This window comes from Sander vitreus, chromosome 9, assembly GCF_031162955.1.
Source record: "Sander vitreus isolate 19-12246 chromosome 9, sanVit1, whole genome shotgun sequence".
In the NCBI taxonomy this organism is placed as follows: domain Eukaryota; kingdom Metazoa; phylum Chordata; class Actinopteri; order Perciformes; family Percidae; genus Sander; species Sander vitreus.
In genome coordinates, this window is record NC_135863.1 from 17,038,812 (window position 1) to 17,057,327 (window position 18,516).

Sequence of the window (18,516 nt, forward strand, 5' to 3'; positions counted from 1 at the left end):
TTGTTCTGACTACACATCTCGACCCGGTTGTTACCTCACCATTACGACTTCTGAGGGACAGAGAGTCACACTTCTTCTCTCTTCCTTCTCCTCTTCACCCAAATCCACAAAACATACCAGTCTTGGAGGGTGATAGAAAGAAATGTAAAAAGCCTTGTGAAAGTCTGTTTTGTCGTACCCCCACAGCGCCGTGATCTAGATTCAAAACTGGGAATGGTCCATCTCGTCCAGCCATGAGGCGGGGCTGGTGGGGAAGTCGGGGTATCCTGTACTGCTGCCTGTAGATAGGTCTGAGGTTGGGCCCCCTGCCATGGCCCTCAGAGCCTGTCCCACGCCGCCCGGCCCGCCCTGCACCACCAGACTGTCCATGCTGAAGCCCAAGTTGTTGAGGAGAGGGGTGTGGCCGGGCAGAGAGGTGATGGAAGAGGGCGACTGAGGAAGACCATAGGGGCTTCCTGCTCGGATGTCGTGGTAGGGTTGTCCCGCCACGTCGACAGAGAAGCCGCCGTTCAGCACCGCACTGTTGGTCACGTCACCGACACTCCCGTAAAGCCCGTTGGTGTGGCCGAGATCTGACAGTACCTGGTCGTCTGTGTAGGAGATACCGTCACTTAGCATGAAGGGTGTAAAAACTTTGACACATCAACAGTGCTGTCAACAGCAAGAGCATTATATAGTTGTTATACTTCAATACAGTTAAGTGCTTTTATGAGTGAGATTTATTGTGGCAACATTATGTGGATTTTACAGGTACAGTAAATGGGCCGCTGAGCCACTGCTAAGTATTTAAAAAGCATTTGAGTTTTGTTGGTGAGATAGGATCTACTTTACTTTCTTCTCTAACAAAAGAGGTCTGTGCAGTATGTGTGCAATTACTGCAGCACAAGTAGGTGTTTCCATCTCAATCCCTCCCTTGAGTGGTTTCAATAACAACAATGCCCCAGAGCACTTTCTCTCTAATTGACTAAAAGCCTCACATGCTTTATAGAGTTTCTGTCACCATGTTTTCATTTCGCATAAAAATGGCCTTCTTTTTAAAAGTGGCTTGAAGACTTTTATAAATACCCAAAACGGGGTTTGTGAACATTATATAACACAAAGATGTCTAAAATGTTGTTTGCATCCCACTAAGGACCCTCACTCTTTTCCAATAAGCTCCATCCTGGCGACAAACGGTGGCAGGAGGATGCGTCAGCGGCCATGGGGAGGTGTGAGGAGAATGTGAAATGAGAATGCCGTTTTGGATTTCCCTGACACCGAGCATTGAACAATGCAAGAAAACAAATGAATTGCCACAAAGACACATTCAATTGCTGCTGCACCGGATCATTTAGCAGCTTTTAGGCTCCCTTAATCCCATTAGTACGACAGCATGACTGACAGTTCCCTTTCAGGAATCTCTCTCTTAACTAATAAGAGATATGGACTTGGTTTAAGTTCTGCACACAATACGTACCTCTGAAGCTCAGTTCACTGTCACTAAGTCCTGCGTCGTCGGCCGAGCTTTCCTTCTCCACTTTAGTTCCTCCACGGCTGCGTTTGACACTTTTATAAAACTGAGTCCAGCGATGTCGACCCGCATCTTTCTTCAGACGCTTTTCCTTTGCTCGCCGGTTCTGGAACCACACCTGACAGAGATCATAACAATTATCATTAAGTGAACATAATACACACAATATGAGACCAGTACGCATTACTAGGTCAGTTTCACAGGCACTCATTCCAGTCTCCCCATACAAAAACAACTATGGTCAGAAATCCTTTTTTCATACATACACCAAAACTTGGAATGACATTCCTCATCACATCAGAACACTACCATCCATCACATATTTTAAAAAGGCATACAAACTGTTCCTTCTCAACAGTTACTCTTGCACACATTGATTGTTCATGTATTGTCCAAGTCTTGTTTGCACTGTTTGTATTGTTGTTTTATGTGTTTGCATCTGTCTAGCCCGTGCTAATGTCCTGTACAAATGTTTCTGTCCTCATGTGCCGTAACTATGTTCAATGTTTTATGTTTCTGCAGAACAGGAACCTGCTGCAAACCAGTTTTTAAACTGAGTCAGGCCCGTTTATATTGTAACTTATTGTTACTTTAAAATTTTTCCTGTATAATAAACGAAAAATGAAAAAATATTAACTAATATTGTAATTCATCATTCAAATAATCATGAATAATATTATTTTCAGTTCAATATAGTATTACATTTTTTATGATATTTTAAATGGCAAACTCTTAAAACCATTTTCTTTGACACAAAAAAGTTGTGACCACATTGGAATACATGGTGGAATACATAACCAACTAACTTATCATAATAAACAAAATGTAAAAACACGGTTCAAAATGATGTTGCATAAAGATTCAAAATTGAATATTAAATCAACAGAAAAGGCAAGACAATCGTGGAAAGAAATGTTAAAGCAGAGCATAGAGTCATAAAATATATAAAGTTTTATATTTATCGTTAACAGGTTATGTGTTTGTATCATGTCTTTGTATCACCTTTTAAATAAAATAAAATATTTTTTGCTCCAAAAGTCTGATAATAAAGGCCTGTTTTACATAATTTATATTTGAAAACAAACATTAGGTAACTAAGGACTTCAGTGTGTAATTAAGTCATACGGGGCTAAAACATTCGTGATAAACGGGGATAATTAGTAAAAACGTTGCTAGTTTAAAGATGTTCAAATCAAGAGCTAATGTCTTTTTGCTGCTTTGTAAAGGTTGGAGATAACAGAGATCCTTTAGCAGGAATATGGACGAAAGAAAGACGAAACCCTCTACCTGAACTACTCTCATGTCCAGCCCCGTCTCCGAGGACAGCTGCTCTCTGACGTGGCGTGCCGGCTTCGGCGAGTTTTTGTAGGCACTTTTGAGGGTCTCTAGCTGCTTGGCCGTGATGGTGGTCCTCGGTCGCTTGGTCCCCGCCTCTGAATCATCTGAAAACATCATTACAAGTGTGAGTGACGTCTTCTTACATTTGTCACGTTGCCTTAACAGTCAGTGCCCCTTGGCCTTTGCGTGGAGTGTACGCGTTAAATGAAGTGAATGGTCATGTATGGAAGTGTATTATTGTCCTTGTGCATCTGTCCCACTCCCACAGCAGAGTACATAAATCTACACAGCCGGAGTGCCAGCGTAACAGAGTTATTGGGGCTGCTTCACTTTACATAATCAATCAGAGATGCATGGAAATCTCAGAAGAGAGGGAGGTCAGAGAGACAGCATACACACCCAGACCACAAACAACATAGATCCACAGTCAGTAGTCATTTCACTGCATTACTCAGTGTACATAACTTGATCTGTCACATCATCTACTGTGATTCTGATGTAAGTCAAGCCAGACTGACTCACATAGGCTGTGTCTGACTGTAGGGATGTAAAGGAGTCCTGATTGTTGAAACAATTGTTTTAAGTAAAGTTTCAACCTGTATTTTTCTTTTAAATTGACTGGATTTAAGTTGAGTATCAGCTAATGTTGCCGCTTAAAGACCTACCATTTTGTTTTGCAGTCTCATAATCCACCTTGCACACAAGCCTCCCATCCTCCATTAGGTAAAACTCGTCCCCGGTGGCCAGTTGTCGGCTGCACATGATGCAGGCAAAGCAGTGCAGGTGATACACAAAGTCCTGTGCCTTCCGCACAACCTGCGTCGGAGGGATCCCCTGTTGGCATGATGCACATTTTGTTCCAAAACGCCTGCAGGAAAACATGAATAAGCGAGCAGCCATTAGAACATTTGATGCAAAACGCCAGCAGGGTAGACTGACATCCTTCCCATGTATGCCCACTTTACAGGCTGGTGGAGATAGCGAGACCAACCGAGATTAAAATTTCACATGCCAGACAGATATTTCTTTAACTGCAGCCAAGAATGATGGCACAGTGTCTGTATTAATAGAAGCTCCAGCTGTTGTAGAGAGAAAAATCAGCACTGGAATGCATTTCTGTTAACGATAGACCTGATGGATGGAGAGGATCAATGCACTGTGGTGTGTGCACGCCTCTGTGTGTGTGTGTGTGTGTGTGTGTGTGTGTGTGTGTGTCTGCGTGTGTCTGTGTGTGTGTGTGAGGAGGAAGAGGAAAAAAAGAGAAAGAGGGGGAGGAGGGGTGCCCACAGTAAACACACCCTGAGGAGAACCAATAAAACACTGACTCGGGAGAGGCTTTAAATCACACAACCAACCCACAGAAATAAAAAGAGCAAGGTGAAGCCTCCAAATCACGACTGGGAGGCATACACCACTGAATCTGTGTGTCTATGTGTGTGTGTATGTCTGTGTTTTCCAGTCACACACACGTGTCCCTCACCACAGCACTGAACATGCAAACGTCCCCCTGCTGTCCCCTGGGGTCGACTAACACTGTTAGCTCTCAGTAAAGACTCCAGAGCTCTTTAGGTCTCATTCAAGCTTTGAGCATTAAAACCTTTCAAACATGATTTAGTGAAAAGCCTGGATCTGTTGATCCTGTTTTGGATAAAAGTCAAACTCAGTTGTCTTCTGTAATGCCTAAAAAATCCAATCATTTGAAAGAAAGAAAGATAGGGGGAAATGGCAAAAAGAGAGAAACAGAAAAGGGTTTTTGCTTCTTCTTATGATGTCAGCAGGACAAAACAGCCAGTAAAAATGTGAATTATGTAGAAATATGAAGATGATGAATACCTTAATAAATAAATCATTAAATATTCTGAATATTATGGAAACCTAAACAAATAAAAAGAAATAATCATAAAATATAGTCCAACATGGTGCCTTGAGCTGAATAATAATGAGATCCATTTATAACAGACCAGCAAAGTGTTTAATACAAAATCATACCAACAATTAGACACACAAAAATATTCACTAAAATACTATATGTAATATTATTAACGTTAGCTCTCTGATTTACTAGCTCTCCCTGTGGATATTTTGGTTAAAGAAATAAATAATAAGGTTGATAAAACTTACTGTAAAAAATAACTAGATTATCTTAATTTATTACAATAAAAGCATGACTTTCCATAAAATAAAAAGGCTGCACAAATTCTAAACAAAAATATATAAACGAGAAACACTGGATTTATGCTAATAAGCTAATAGCAACTTCGAAAAGTAGCTAACTTAACGTTAGGCTAGCAAGTTAAGCTAATGTTGCCAACATTTTTTTACCAGATGGAATATAGTAGGCTGTTTTGTAAATATCAAAAATATACGAATTATTCAAAGACTTATTTCCGTTAGAATCAGTCACTTTCCACCCTTATTAGTGGTGAAAGTGACCAACATGTTAACTTCAACGTTACTTTCTCTGGGGGCAACTCTGCTAGCTTGTTTGAATTTTATAGTCCATGTTTGCTTTCACAGTTTAGGCCATGAAACCAACTCAAAGAAAGCCTGGGTAAACTATGAACAAATATATAATTTCATCACTAAGACAAAAGAAATAAGAAACTGACTTGAAGAAATCGTCCTTGCAGTAGACGCTCCCTACTGGATTTAAGTTGAGTATCAGCTAATGTTGCCGCTTAAAGACCTACCATTTTGTTTTGCAGTCTCATAATCCACCTTGCACACAAGCCTCCCATCCTCCATTAGGTAAAACTCGTCCCCGGTGGCCAGTTGTCGGCTGCACATGATGCAGGCAAAGCAGTGCAGGTGATACACAAAGTCCTGTGCCTTCCGCACAACCTGCGTCGGAGGGATCCCCTGTTGGCATGATGCACATTTTGTTCCAAAACGCCTGCAGGAAAACATGAATAAGCGAGCAGCCATTAGAACATTTGATGCAAAACGCCAGCAGGGTAGACTGACATCCTTCCCATGTATGCCCACTTTACAGGCTGGTGGAGATAGCGAGACCAACCGAGATTAAAATTTCACATGCCAGACAGATATTTCTTTAACTGCAGCCAAGAATGATGGCACAGTGTCTGTATTAATAGAAGCTCCAGCTGTTGTAGAGAGAAAAAATCAGCACTGGAATGCATTTCTGTTAACGATAGACCTGATGGATGGAGAGGATCAATGCACTGTGGTGTGTGCACGCCTCTGTGTGTGTGTGTGTGTGTGTGTGTGTGTGTGTGTGTGTGCGTGTGTCTGTGTGTGTGTGTGAGGAGGAAGAGGAAAAAAAGAGAAAGAGGGGGAGGAGGGGTGCCCACAGTAAACACACCCTGAGGAGAACCAATAAAACACTGACTCGGGAGAGGCTTTAAATCACACAACCAACCCACAGAAATAAAAAGAGCAAGGTGAAGCCTCCAAATCACGACTGGGAGGCATACACCACTGAATCTGTGTGTCTATGTGTGTGTGTATGTCTGTGTTTTCCAGTCACACACACGTGTCCCTCACCACAGCACTGAACATGCAAACGTCCCCCTGCTGTCCCCTGGGGGTCGACTAACACTGTTAGCTCTCAGTAAAGACTCCAGAGCTCTTTAGGTCTCATTCAAGCTTTGAGCATTAAAACCTTTCAAACATGATTTAGTGAAAAGCCTGGATCTGTTGATCCTGTTTTGGATAAAAGTCAAACTCAGTTGTCTTCTGTAATGCCTAAAAAATCCAATCATTTGAAAGAAAGAAAGATAGGGGGGAAATGGCAAAAAAGAGAAACAGAAAAAGGGTTTTTGCTTCTTCTTATGATGTCAGCAGGACAAAACAGCCAGTAAAAATGTGAATTATGTAGAAATATGAAGATGATGAATACCTTAATAAATAAATCATTAAATATTCTGAATATTATGGAAACCTAAACAAATAAAAAGAAATAATCATAAAATATAGTCCAACATGGTGCCTTGAGCTGAATAATAATGAGATCCATTTATAACAGACCAGCAAAGTGTTTAATACAAAATCATACCAACAATTAGACACACAAAAATATTCACTAAAATACTATATGTAATATTATTAACGTTAGCTCTCTGATTTACTAGCTCTCCCTGTGGATATTTTGGTTAAAGAAATAAATAACAAGGTTGATAAAACTTACTGTAAAAAATAACTAGATTATCTTAATTTATTACAATAAAGCATGACTTTCCATAAAATAAAAAGGCTGCACAAATTCCTAAACAAAAATATATAAACGAGAAACACTGGATTTATGCTAATAAGCTAATAGCAACTTCGAAAAGTAGCTAACTTAACGTTAGGCTAGCAAGTTAAGCTAATGTTGCCAACATTTTTTTACCAGATGGAATATAGTAGGCTGTTTTGTAAATATCAAAAATATACGAATTATTCAAAGACTTATTTCCGTTAGAATCAGTCACTTTCCACCCTTATTAGTGGTGAAAGTGACCAACATGTTAACTTCAACGTTACTTTCTCTGGGGGCAACTCTGCTAGCTTGTTTGAATTTTATAGTCCATGTTTGCTTTCACAGTTTAGGCCATGTAACCAACTCAAAGAAAGCCTGGGTAAACTATGAACAAATATATAATTTCATCACTAAGACAAAAGAAATAAGAAACTGACTTGAAGAAATCGTCCTTGCAGTAGACGCTCCCTGCCCGGGAGAAACATTTGTCCGCCAGCGGAGTCTGACAGTCGGCGCACTTGAGGCACTTGGAGTGCCAGTGTCTGTCCAGCACCTTCAGGATGAACTTGTCCAGGATGTGTTGACTACAGCCGGCACACTGAGGGATCTCTGCGGGGGAAACAAGAGCGCACACACACACACACACACACACACACACACACACACACACACACACACACACACACACACACACACACACACACACACACGGTGAGTACAGAGAGAGGTGAGCAACCCCTGATATCCATAGAAATAAATGTTATCAGGCAAGCGTTGTTACACGGTAAAATAACAACTATTATATACATGCTTATGAATTTTAATCTGAATTTGAACTTTGCACATGAAAACAGGTGGATTTTCCCTCCATCATGTCTCAACCTGCAGGTCAGTCTTGAAAAGCACATATCTCTGTCTCTACATTGAATATTAACTGGTCAATTGAGATTTGCAATAGAAAAAATATTATATTATATTCTTTATGATATTCAAAGATACAAGACGTATTTTCAAAAGCTTTAGAGTTTTTTTTAGAGTAGGTATTGTTATTTTGACCCACTTTTCTCTCGCTGATTTCTTATTTTTAATCGTTTTAAATTACGTTATGAATTTGTTTTTTTATTTGTTATTTTATCATCTTTGTTAACAATAAAAAATAGAGGATGCCATGTTTTTAAAAAGTCAGTCTATTTGTAGGCTATATGAAGCGCTTTGTGAAAAATGTCCGTCACTGTCCAAGGTGCTGAACTCAGAGCTGTTTCCCAGCAATGCACACGTAGACGTACTTCATATTGATTTGTATTCATTTTGTTAACCATTGCTGTTTCTCTGAAGCTTGATCATCTATCTAGATGTGCTTCTAGGATCTATGGTGGCAAATCAGGGTCAAGACGAGGTTCAATTTAATTTCGTGGTTGTGAAAAACACAACTGGGAAGCAGACCACATGTGCACATACAGAAAGAGAGACCGTACTGATTCCCTAATGTTACCTATTCTGCAGCGGCATCGATGATCTACAGTAAACTGCAGATTTCAAAAAGTAGCATTTAACTCATCAATCAATGAGAGTCAAATGTTTGTCCATAACGAAATATATATTTCCTCTCAAAGCTGGACCTTTAATAAACCAAATCCCATAATTTAGTCTATTTAAACATAGATGTGCTAACACGAGATATGTTGTACATAATCTGGTTTATTTTATAGACATTGAAGTTTGTGTCTTTAATCATATGTAAACATATCCTTTCCATTATATTTAACAGAGAATCAATCCGTTATTTATATTGTAAAAAAGGCCTCGTGTCATCTGAAAACCAACCTTTAATCTTCTTCAATTATTCTGTAAATAGCAATGCAATTTTTAATACATTTTCTTTCGTGGCTTCACTTAGTCAAACAGCCACATGATATCTGATAATGCAAAATCAATATCGAGGAGAAATGGAGAGAAAACACCAGGCACAACACAGACACGCGCCCACACGAGCTGCGGCAGCGAGGCTGTTCACTGTTGAGACAAAACATCATCTACCAATAACCGTCTAAAGCGCAAGATGCCTTATGCTAAATCTCATCACAGCACACAGTCTGCAAAAAACAAAGCTCTCTGGTTATGCAACATGGAGGTCGAGGCAGTTTGCACACAAGTAGACACGCGCATTTTATATATAAATGCATGTTCAGCCCATAAATATGTAGGATATGTAATAAAGTTGTGCTAGTTTCTTTGCATTAAATTACTTTTAATTCGAGACATTTATGACTGAAATGAATTACGTTTAAATGTACCAAAAAATAACAAACTCATATTTTTTTCATATTAGTTCGCGTTTTTCTGAAGAAGATGAAATGTATAACTTGCATAAAATATCCGGTCTATGTGGCTTCATTTTACAGCATAAAACAGCAAAGGAAAACGATGCACACAGTAAATACAGAGCAACGTTCCTGCACAGACAGACAGGATCAGAGGATGGACTGGCTTTGTTTAACCTCGATAGTGAGTGAATTCAACAGGGATGATATAAGAAGTTATTTAGAAAGGATTGCACTTGAATCTGTGTCTTGGCCTTTTTTTATATGAGGAAAAATTAGAGGCATTTTGAATATCTGGAGATAAGTGGTGGGTGGGTGAAGCTCAGCGGGTGCGACAGAAGTGGTGCTGAAAGGAAAGCAGCACGATCTTGGCAACGACACAAGGTCCACCGTCCAGTGTGTGTGTGTGTGTGTGTGTGTGTGTGTGTGTGTGTGTGTGTGTGTGTGTGTGCGCGCGCGCGTGCGTGCATGTGTGTGTGTGTGTGTGTGTGTGAGAGAGAGAGAGCGAGAGAGAGAGAGAGAGAGACACGTGTATTTAGGAGGTCTTCATATCTTGCTATCTGTTGCCACCACTTTTTCAATTCACTCTACAATTCAGTCTCATCACCTCCGTCATTTCACACAGGAAGTGAACTACATTTTCAGTCCAACAGGGTTTTTTTCTATGTGGAATAGGTGCAGTCTGGCAGACATTTATACTTTCAATTGTCAAAAGATTTGTGGTAATTAAACGTGGATATCCCAGAATAATAGCCTGCAGGGTAGAGTTTGGGTGTAACTGCCCTGAGTCAGCAGAGCACTCTGTCCATGATATAAAATAAATGTTTAGATACATTCTCTGTTGCTTTTATTCCTGGAATAATCCAGGTTTAAATCCAGGATGAATGCTGCTATACTGCAGGGGGCTGAGTGGCAGGATCTTTATCCAATCTTTTAATCTGACTCGATTTATAAAATTAAAGAGCATAAGCCGACCACATAGTCTCTTTGTCATTTGGTTAGGTTTAAATACTTACAAATACAATACAATACAAATGTGTGTTAGAATTTGGCCTAAATATTTAGAGCTAGAAGAAACAATTTTGATCAAACATCGTATTATCAGTGTTTTGAAATCAAGGAATAGTCCAGTAATTATCTCACTTTATTATCCTATTTTGTTTTTTGGAGGCTGTTAGAGTATAGGTCCCTCTGTACATTTGACTAACTCGCATATTTAGGTCAGAGCAGAGATGTATCCCATTGCACTTCTATCTTGATTGCACGATCAGATTAAAAAGGGCCTGGGACAGATTAACACGCCGGGACGAATAGATGTAAGGTAATTGCCTTTGATGCTGAAAAAAATGCAATAAGATGCTGAAAAATAACTGTGAGAAATATTTGGTCGTCTCCTGAATAAATAATGGCACAAACGAACTACGGGCTAATACTATTGCTTTCATCACTACTGCTCACATCCTGACCTTAATTGTAAAACATACAAACTAATATCAAGGCCTTGCTTCTGAGACGAAAACGACAACACAAACTGTATCAGGCAATTATTTGACCCAGTAATGAGTGTCAATCAAAGTCATTTTGCATTTGTCTGATGGGTGATGACAACTGCGTCTGATGTCTTGGCCATGCAGGCTCGTTTACAAATTAACAGCTGCCTGGGAAGGCTCACTGTGAGCCCAACAACCTGACGGGGGATGCAGCAAAGTTTTGAGGCCAAACTGCAAAATGAAATACTGTTGCTTTAAATAACAGAAATTATTCTCGTTTTTACAGGCGGAAATTATTCTTGGGGTGGGATGAATAACCAAAGTGCCTTTGCACTATACGTGTTGCATCCTATTGCAGACTACAGCCTAGTGAGGCTGCAAAGATGAATTGGACATGCGGGATAGTCATTGCTTGCCTTTGAGGCCAATAATCAGTATTATTTAAGACGTCTATGCTCTTTGAAATACAAGCAGCATGACACATCATTGGCCTGTACGTGACAATCTAAGACAGAGAGGTTCAGCCTCCTCTCCCCATCCTCATTCTCGGCCGAGTTACTGTCACTAAACCCCTCTCCCTACAGCAAAACCCCGCAGCACAGGTTGCACTCGCCAACCGGTTTCCAGATTGAAAATCGACAAAAAGGAGGGTAATAATGTCTTACGTTGCAGTGGCACTCCGAGAATCTCCGGTAAACTCTTTACAGGACTCTCTGTCGGTAGGACCGCCGCACTTTGCATCATCGTGATCCAAACCGGGAGACAAACGCACGCACATACACCCGCAACACGGTGGGCGCACTCCCCGTCCTGTCTTTTGGAGAAAAAAGTATATGATGATGCTGATGTTGAGGCCTCTCTCCTCTCTGCAGGCTGAGCTCTCCTCGCTGTCCCGCCAAGCCTCTATCCCTGTACGGTCTCTATTCCCGGGATGATGTCCGTGCCGTGCTGAGCTGTTTTGGAGTGAATCAGACAGGCTGCTAGGTCCATTCAGCGCTGCAGGGGCGGCGGGGCCTGACGTCACCACGGCAGTGGCTCACCGGGGGCCAATAGGAGCGCAGGAAGAGGAGGCCCCCGGGACGGAAAGCATCCTCCATAGGTGTACAAGCGAGGAGGAGAAAGGAGAGGAGCAGAGGCGTCTAACATGGTATATGAAAATGTCTCAGGAGAGGCGGGGCCTTGTTCTTTTGGAGACCATAAATAGCTCACTGCAGTGGCTCCTGGAGGGACCCCGGGCCAGCAGGGCTCCTTCAGGGAAAGAGCAGGAGGGGGTGCCCCATGCAGCCAGGAGACTGAGGATCAGTTCACTTTTATTTTAGGAATTACCAATAAGACAATTTATAAAGAAATGAGAGTTGTCCTTGCAGATGTCACTTCTGCTCATGTGAGGGTGTGTGATCATTTGTAAACAAATGTTTCTTCAACATGCACCAGATTGCTTGAAAAAGATTGAACTCAAAATTGAAGTTTTATAGGCTAGATAATCAGCAAGTGAGATGGTGGAACACTGGAAATAATTACATTTATCTTATTTTTTTTTTCATTGAGCTAGACGTATGGGCATGTGTGAATATAAAAAGGTGGATGTAAAAGCAAGCTGAAATAAAAAGTCACTCGTTCTTCTTTAAAAACAGTCACCTCATATCCGTTTAAATAGGTTTTCATAGGGAAGAGATGGCACACTGATTTGTCACTAACATGTACAGTATGGGAGCAAAAAAGAAACCACACCACAGAAGTGATATCATTGAACACACGTCTGAGTCTAATTCACAGCACCTTCACCTGCACGAGCTGTACTCTGTCCCGGCAGTGTGGCAGCGCCCACGCAGCTGGTTTTCTCCCAGTGACAGGTAGGATTAGGAGTCTGGACGCAGTCCTACTGACACTGTTCATTTCAAACCCCATCGTCTGACACTGCTCTCCCGGATAAGATATTCCCCCCGGAGGGCTGCTAGTTCAAGCTAGATGAACTCAATCTTCGCTTCCAATTTACTTCAAGCATGAAAAGAAAAGCACACAGTGGCGCTTTCCCTGCCGGTCCGCTTCCAAACCAACGGAGGTTATTTCCATCAACAGAGAGTAACCGTCTGCAGGTCCCAGCTCACACCACATCTGCCCAGACACATCTGGATACACGCTTAACTACAACACCACCGAGTTTACTTTGAACAAAAAACAAGGTTATTTGACTATATTCACATTAATAATAATAATAATAATAATAATAATAATAATAATAATGTGATTTCATTTCAGTGGGTTTTCAGCCCTTAAAATGTTATAATGATCATTGTAGTAACCCACAGAAGCTCTAGAATTAGTGTTAACCTCAGACAATTTAAGGTAAAAAGATAGTTCTCGTGGAAAAAATATTTCCGAATAATATTGAAAACAAGTGTTATTTAAATATCAACGAATCTGCAGAAAGTGAGTATATACAAATTACAAACATGAGTGTCGTGTTGGAAACTCAGATATTCTGCTTTGGGAAAATAAATTAGATGTTGCGTGTGTCCAATTCAAACAAGTAAACATTTCTCTGCTACATTATGCTGATTTATCTTCCTATCTTTTCCCGTAGTCTATATTTCCAACTGACTGTTTATTCCATTGTCACACACCGTTTAAATAGTCTAATGGAAAGAGCCACAATTCTATAAGCCGTTCGCTTGTGTGGTTAATGTTTCAAATGTAATTAAGTAAAAATAAAACGCACATCAAGCTGATTAAAAAAGGAGCCTGGGATGTTACAGGAATTTTTATCCAACCTATTCAAAGCTGCAGTCTCTTGGGCCAGGAGTCCCATCCATCCATATATCCATCCATACATACATCCATGGCGTGCACGTGTGGCAAAGGAATCATCTGGTCTTACTTTATTTTCATTATACACTTTTCCCCTCAAGATCATTCAATTTATTCAACTATTCAATTACTCTGATTGTTAGTATTGAGACCCCTTTAGCTGCCCTGGAAAACAATGAAGATAAAAATGCTCTTAACCTATCAGCAAGGGCAACATAATTAGAATAATTGACGGATGCAAAATGCAGAAAAAGAAAAGATGTGCACATCTGGTTTAGTGGGACACTAAATGACGTTTTTTAATTGTCAAATGAGATGGCAAAAATCAACAACGTGGGAATGACTAAATGAATTGCAAAACAATATGTATCTATCAAGAAATATTTATACTGCACAAGGTGACAGCAGATATTAAAAGAGGAAGTGATATATGAAAAATTGGGCTACAAAAATATGTTTCAAAGACGTCCAATTGTTTACTGCTAAGCCCCTCACCAATAAATCAAATTTAACGTATCGCCAAATCATTTTTGAACCTTAAACAATGCACTCAAACATCAGAAAGAAAAGCAAGAATGATGGTCAAATGATTAGAATAATGCACTTTCTGAGATAGGTGAAATGACTGATCTTTGTCCATATGCAGGTGCTACTGTAAGAGGAAAAAAGCTGCAGAGGAAGCAGCTCTTGGGCAATAATTCACGCAGAGGGCGACTCCTTAGCCACCGACGTTGACCCAGCCACCTCTAATTAGATCTAATATTTCAGTGGACGAGTTCATTGACATCTGAAATTCACATATCCATCTTACTGAGCAGATAGTCAGAATTACAGAAACACATCCATCTGTACAAAGAGCAGTCTAATACAGGTGTGTGTCACCCTGTACTGATATATAACTCTGCACTAGGCAGGCCTGATTTATCATGAGCCAAAACATCACATATTTAATAGATTGAATTTATTATTATTAATGTTTAACATTGTTTACAATTTAAAAGAGGCCCATCACGCCTACACAAACACAATTAAATATCAAATGAGCACAAGAGCAATGTTACAAATAGTGACAACTACATCGCACATTCATTTAGTGTGGAAATGACTGCAAAACAGCACTTACAATTCACTGTACCGGTTGTGATCAATACAGAGAACATGGATTATATCTCAGTGACTTCACTCCAGAGAAGATGCATATTTTAGAGAAGTGTAAATTCCCTCTACGCTTGCAAGATGAATATATAACACCACCGTGCAGACCTACCTAATCACCGCAGCTCGCCGGTGACTCTGAGGCAGACTGTCTCCTCCTCCTCCTCATCTTCTTCTCCTTTATGCCGCTGAGAGGTTTTTCTCAGCAGAATGAGCCGAAGCTCGCAGAGAAAGAGCAGCAGCCAGTCCACAATCTCTCCGGCATCCACTGACAAAACAACATTAGCTATAGCGATGGCCCCGTGTCCCCAACCATTTGGTTCTGAAAGCAGGAGAGGAACAGAGAGAGGGAGAGAGGCAGAAAGCGAGGGGGAAACCTGAGGAGAGAGCACGGAGGAGAAAATTAAATTGCACTTGGGGGGCAAATTCTATTAGGGAATAGTTATTGTCTCCTGACAGCTCCTGTCCATTTGGGTAATTAGTAGAAGAGATTGGTTGAACAAACGAAATCTATTCCCGTCAGAAATGATATTTTCCAATTCCCTGATTGAACCTGACCCTGTCGCGCTAAGACAGGCGGTAATAGGCTCATTTGACTCAAACAACTTGTACACAGTCCAGCCAAGCCTGCCTGGTCAAACACTCGATTGAGGTTTTAAAAAATAGCCTGAGAGAGACGTTTTATTAGTTTTAAGACACAACGGCGAGGCTAATAAAGGCTGCACTTGTCACAAACAGTATGGTATAGAAAATACACAATTTCATTATTATTATTATTATTATTATTATTATTATTATTTTTATTATTATTATATCATCAGCCTGTCAGTAACCAATGCGTGAATCGTGGGAATCTCTCTGGACAGTAAAGACATAATTCAGATATATTATCCAGTTTAATTTGAAATACTGTGATTTAATGGCACCTGCCCAAGGTGTTACCCTGTCTGCATGCTGCCCCCAGTGCATGCTGGGACATAGACCCCAGACTGCCAATCATCAGATAAGCCTGGAAAGCAAATGAATGAATGACAATTCCAAAACCTCCCAATGAAAGTACTGATAGAGAGAAATGTCATGGTGCCTATTGGTCTGAAACCTTGTAAACAATAATGTCTGAACTAGCTTAATTAATGTGCAACATAAAGTAGCAAACGAAAAGATGTCTCTAAAAAAATTCATTAATTCATTGAAAATCATTCAATCAGCCTTTAAATAATCAAACATGCACAAAATGTTAGTATGTTTGGTAGGTAAGTTTTTGCAAGCAACTCTTCCTTCAGGGCCTTTGAGTTGAGGGGAACCATTTCGTGTGTGTAGCTGATTCAGTTTGTATTGCAATTCTCAGAGGATGACTCAATTCACAGCCTCAATTACAACTTGCCTGAAATGAACTTAATTTATACAATTTAACTGTTTTTAAAATATTATATGCTTAATAATAATAATAATAATAATAATGTATACTATATTAATCCCACAAGGGGAAATTACAATGTTTTCACTCTGTTGTTTGTTATTACACACATTACACACTGAATTACACACATATGCTCAGTACCTATACATGGACTAATGGAGAGATGTCATAGAAAGGCACCCTCAAGCAGTTTGGGGTTCGGTGCTTTGCTCAAGAGCACCTTGGCAGTGCCCAGGAAGTGACCTGGCACCTCTCCAGCTACCAGTCCACCACCATACTTTGCTGTGCTATAATTTGCTATGGAAGGATTCAAATCAGATGAGCCAAAGCCCTTTTTGTTACAAACACGTGACAACAAACTATAACAAACTAAAGCCTTTATATAACTCAAGATTTCCTGTGGAAAGTGAGGAGTGAATCTTCCCACTTCAATGATGGGAGCAGAGTCAGCTGAGTGAATTAAAACAATGTGACTGACAAGTGTTGGATCTTCTCCAACTTCATTACACTTCCTGTAAGCTATATGCTAACTCTGGAGGAGGAGTGGGGGGTGAGACCAGAACATAAAAAACAAGAAACACAAGAGAAGAGACAAAGTAAAGCTCAGATTTGTGTTGAAATTAAAAAGTGCAGTCAAGCATATTAGCAAGGCCTAAATGCAGTTGATAGTAGGAGGTTATTGATTCTCCCTCCCTCCTGTCCACACTGCTACACTCTCTGCCGTGCACAGATGGACTGCAAGGACTTCCAATTTGCTAAAATCAAAGATACATCTCCTTCAGTCATTTAAAACACACACTGCAGGTATACAAACCAACATAGCATGACAAACAGTCACACTAGACAGATATTGATTGTGCAGGATCTGACAGAAACTCTAAAAATAAATGCACACTCTGTCTTTTGGGTGAACAAAGGCTGACTGGCAGCACAAAGTACAAAACAGCATCCCAACACACTGATGGTGAGATGAGATCTTTGGGAGATCGGCAGATGAGCGTCTGCATGAAAGGGGGAGGGAATGCAGCAGTAAAATGAGATGGATCTGACCCTACTTGACTCCTGCCTTTAAAAGGCTGAATGTTTAAAACTGAAAGGAGATCTGGCTTAGTTTGGATGTGATATATACCAATACCATATATTAACCTCTTTTTCATAATTTATTCACCCCCCTCTCTCCTTCCATCTCGCTCTCTCTCTGTCCACAGCAGGAAGCTTTATAGTATTATTAAAGTCAGAAAGAGAGATGACAGAAAAATGCATCAGGCCCCTCCTGCATTTTAATATCAATACCAGAGGGGTAATAAACATCGAGGCAGAGAGCATACAGGAGAGCAGCGGCAATAAAACCCTACATCGTCTAATTTATGGAAGACAACAACAGGCCAACAAGGTGATGTTTTTACCCTTCAGTCTGTGCTTTCATAACACAAAGATGTATCAGTGCACACCATTTGTTTTGCAGTGAATAAAGACAAGAAAAAGTTTTGAAGAGAGTAGTCTGGCCTTTTTGAGTAAATGGCTCATATTGTAAGGAGGAGGGATGACAAACTGGACAATTTCTGTAAACTGGAAATGTTTCTCTCACATGAGTTTCTGAAGTTACTAAACTTACTAAGTACACAAAAAAGTTTGAGGAGGACACATAATTCATCATTTAGTTGGACAGTTTCTCCACGTAAAAAAAAAGAAAATCACAGCCCACCCTGATGTTAAAATCAATCAGGTGATATATTGGATAATGTTTGAAAAATGAATAAATAACATGCAGAAGCATCTCTGGTGACAAACTGAGCTCTTCTCAATCCATTCTGGCAATCATAATGTGTCATTGAGTATCTAAGAGTAATTTAAAGTATCTAAGAGTTTGATTAAGCCACAGAACCACAGCTGCTCAGCCTTGATGCTCCTCTGCTTTAATGTATGGCTATTAATCAGCCTATTGTGTGTGTGTGTGTGTGTGTGTGTGTGTGTTGTTAGAGGAATTGACTGCCTTAACTCAACTAATTCTCCATCAAAACCTGTCATACCATTGATGCTTAGATAAATAGATTGGTGAGGGTGGTGTTTCAGATGAGATCAGAGTGTGTGTGTGTGTGTGTGTGTGTGTGTGTGTGTGACAGGTTGGGGGTGAAGGTAAGGGCTAAGAGTCAAGGGAACACAAGCCAATGTTCCAGGAAACACAAAGCTCAAGAGCAAGCATCAGTTGTCCCTCAGATGGGCTTGTTGTAATCCGGACGACATCAAAACCTCGTCTTCCGTCTATCCATCCATTT

At 40.3% G+C, this 18,516-nt stretch overlaps 1 protein-coding gene across 1 annotated transcript; it reads right to left on the reverse strand.

Annotated features, from left to right (window-relative positions):
* Positions 1 to 201: 201 nt before the first annotated feature.
* lhx4 (LIM homeobox 4) lies at positions 202 to 11,601 on the reverse strand. The gene is made up of 6 exons (XM_078258155.1): positions 11,523 to 11,601; positions 7,484 to 7,655; positions 5,539 to 5,741; positions 2,798 to 2,952; positions 1,457 to 1,628; positions 202 to 590 (listed from the first exon to the last, which is right to left on the reverse strand). Exons 1-6 carry the CDS (start codon positions 11,599 to 11,601, stop codon positions 202 to 204), a joined length of 1,170 nt encoding a protein of 389 aa, XP_078114281.1.
* Between the last annotated feature and the right edge of the window lie 6,915 nt (positions 11,602 to 18,516).

Excerpts from the sequence above, each read along its gene's own strand:
- lhx4 (XM_078258155.1), bottom strand. The coding sequence starts at position 11,601 with ATGATGCAAAGTGCGGCGGTCCTACCGACAGAGAGTCCTGTAAAGAGT. Across the intron at positions 5,742-7,483 it reads TGCAAGGACGATTTCTTCAA|GCGTTTTGGAACAAAATGTG; the intron begins GTCAGTTTCTTA and ends GTTTTCCTGCAG. Across the intron at positions 2,953-5,538 it reads TGAGACTGCAAAACAAAATG|ATGATTCAGAGGCGGGGACC; the intron begins GTAGGTCTTTAA and ends TGATGTTTTCAG.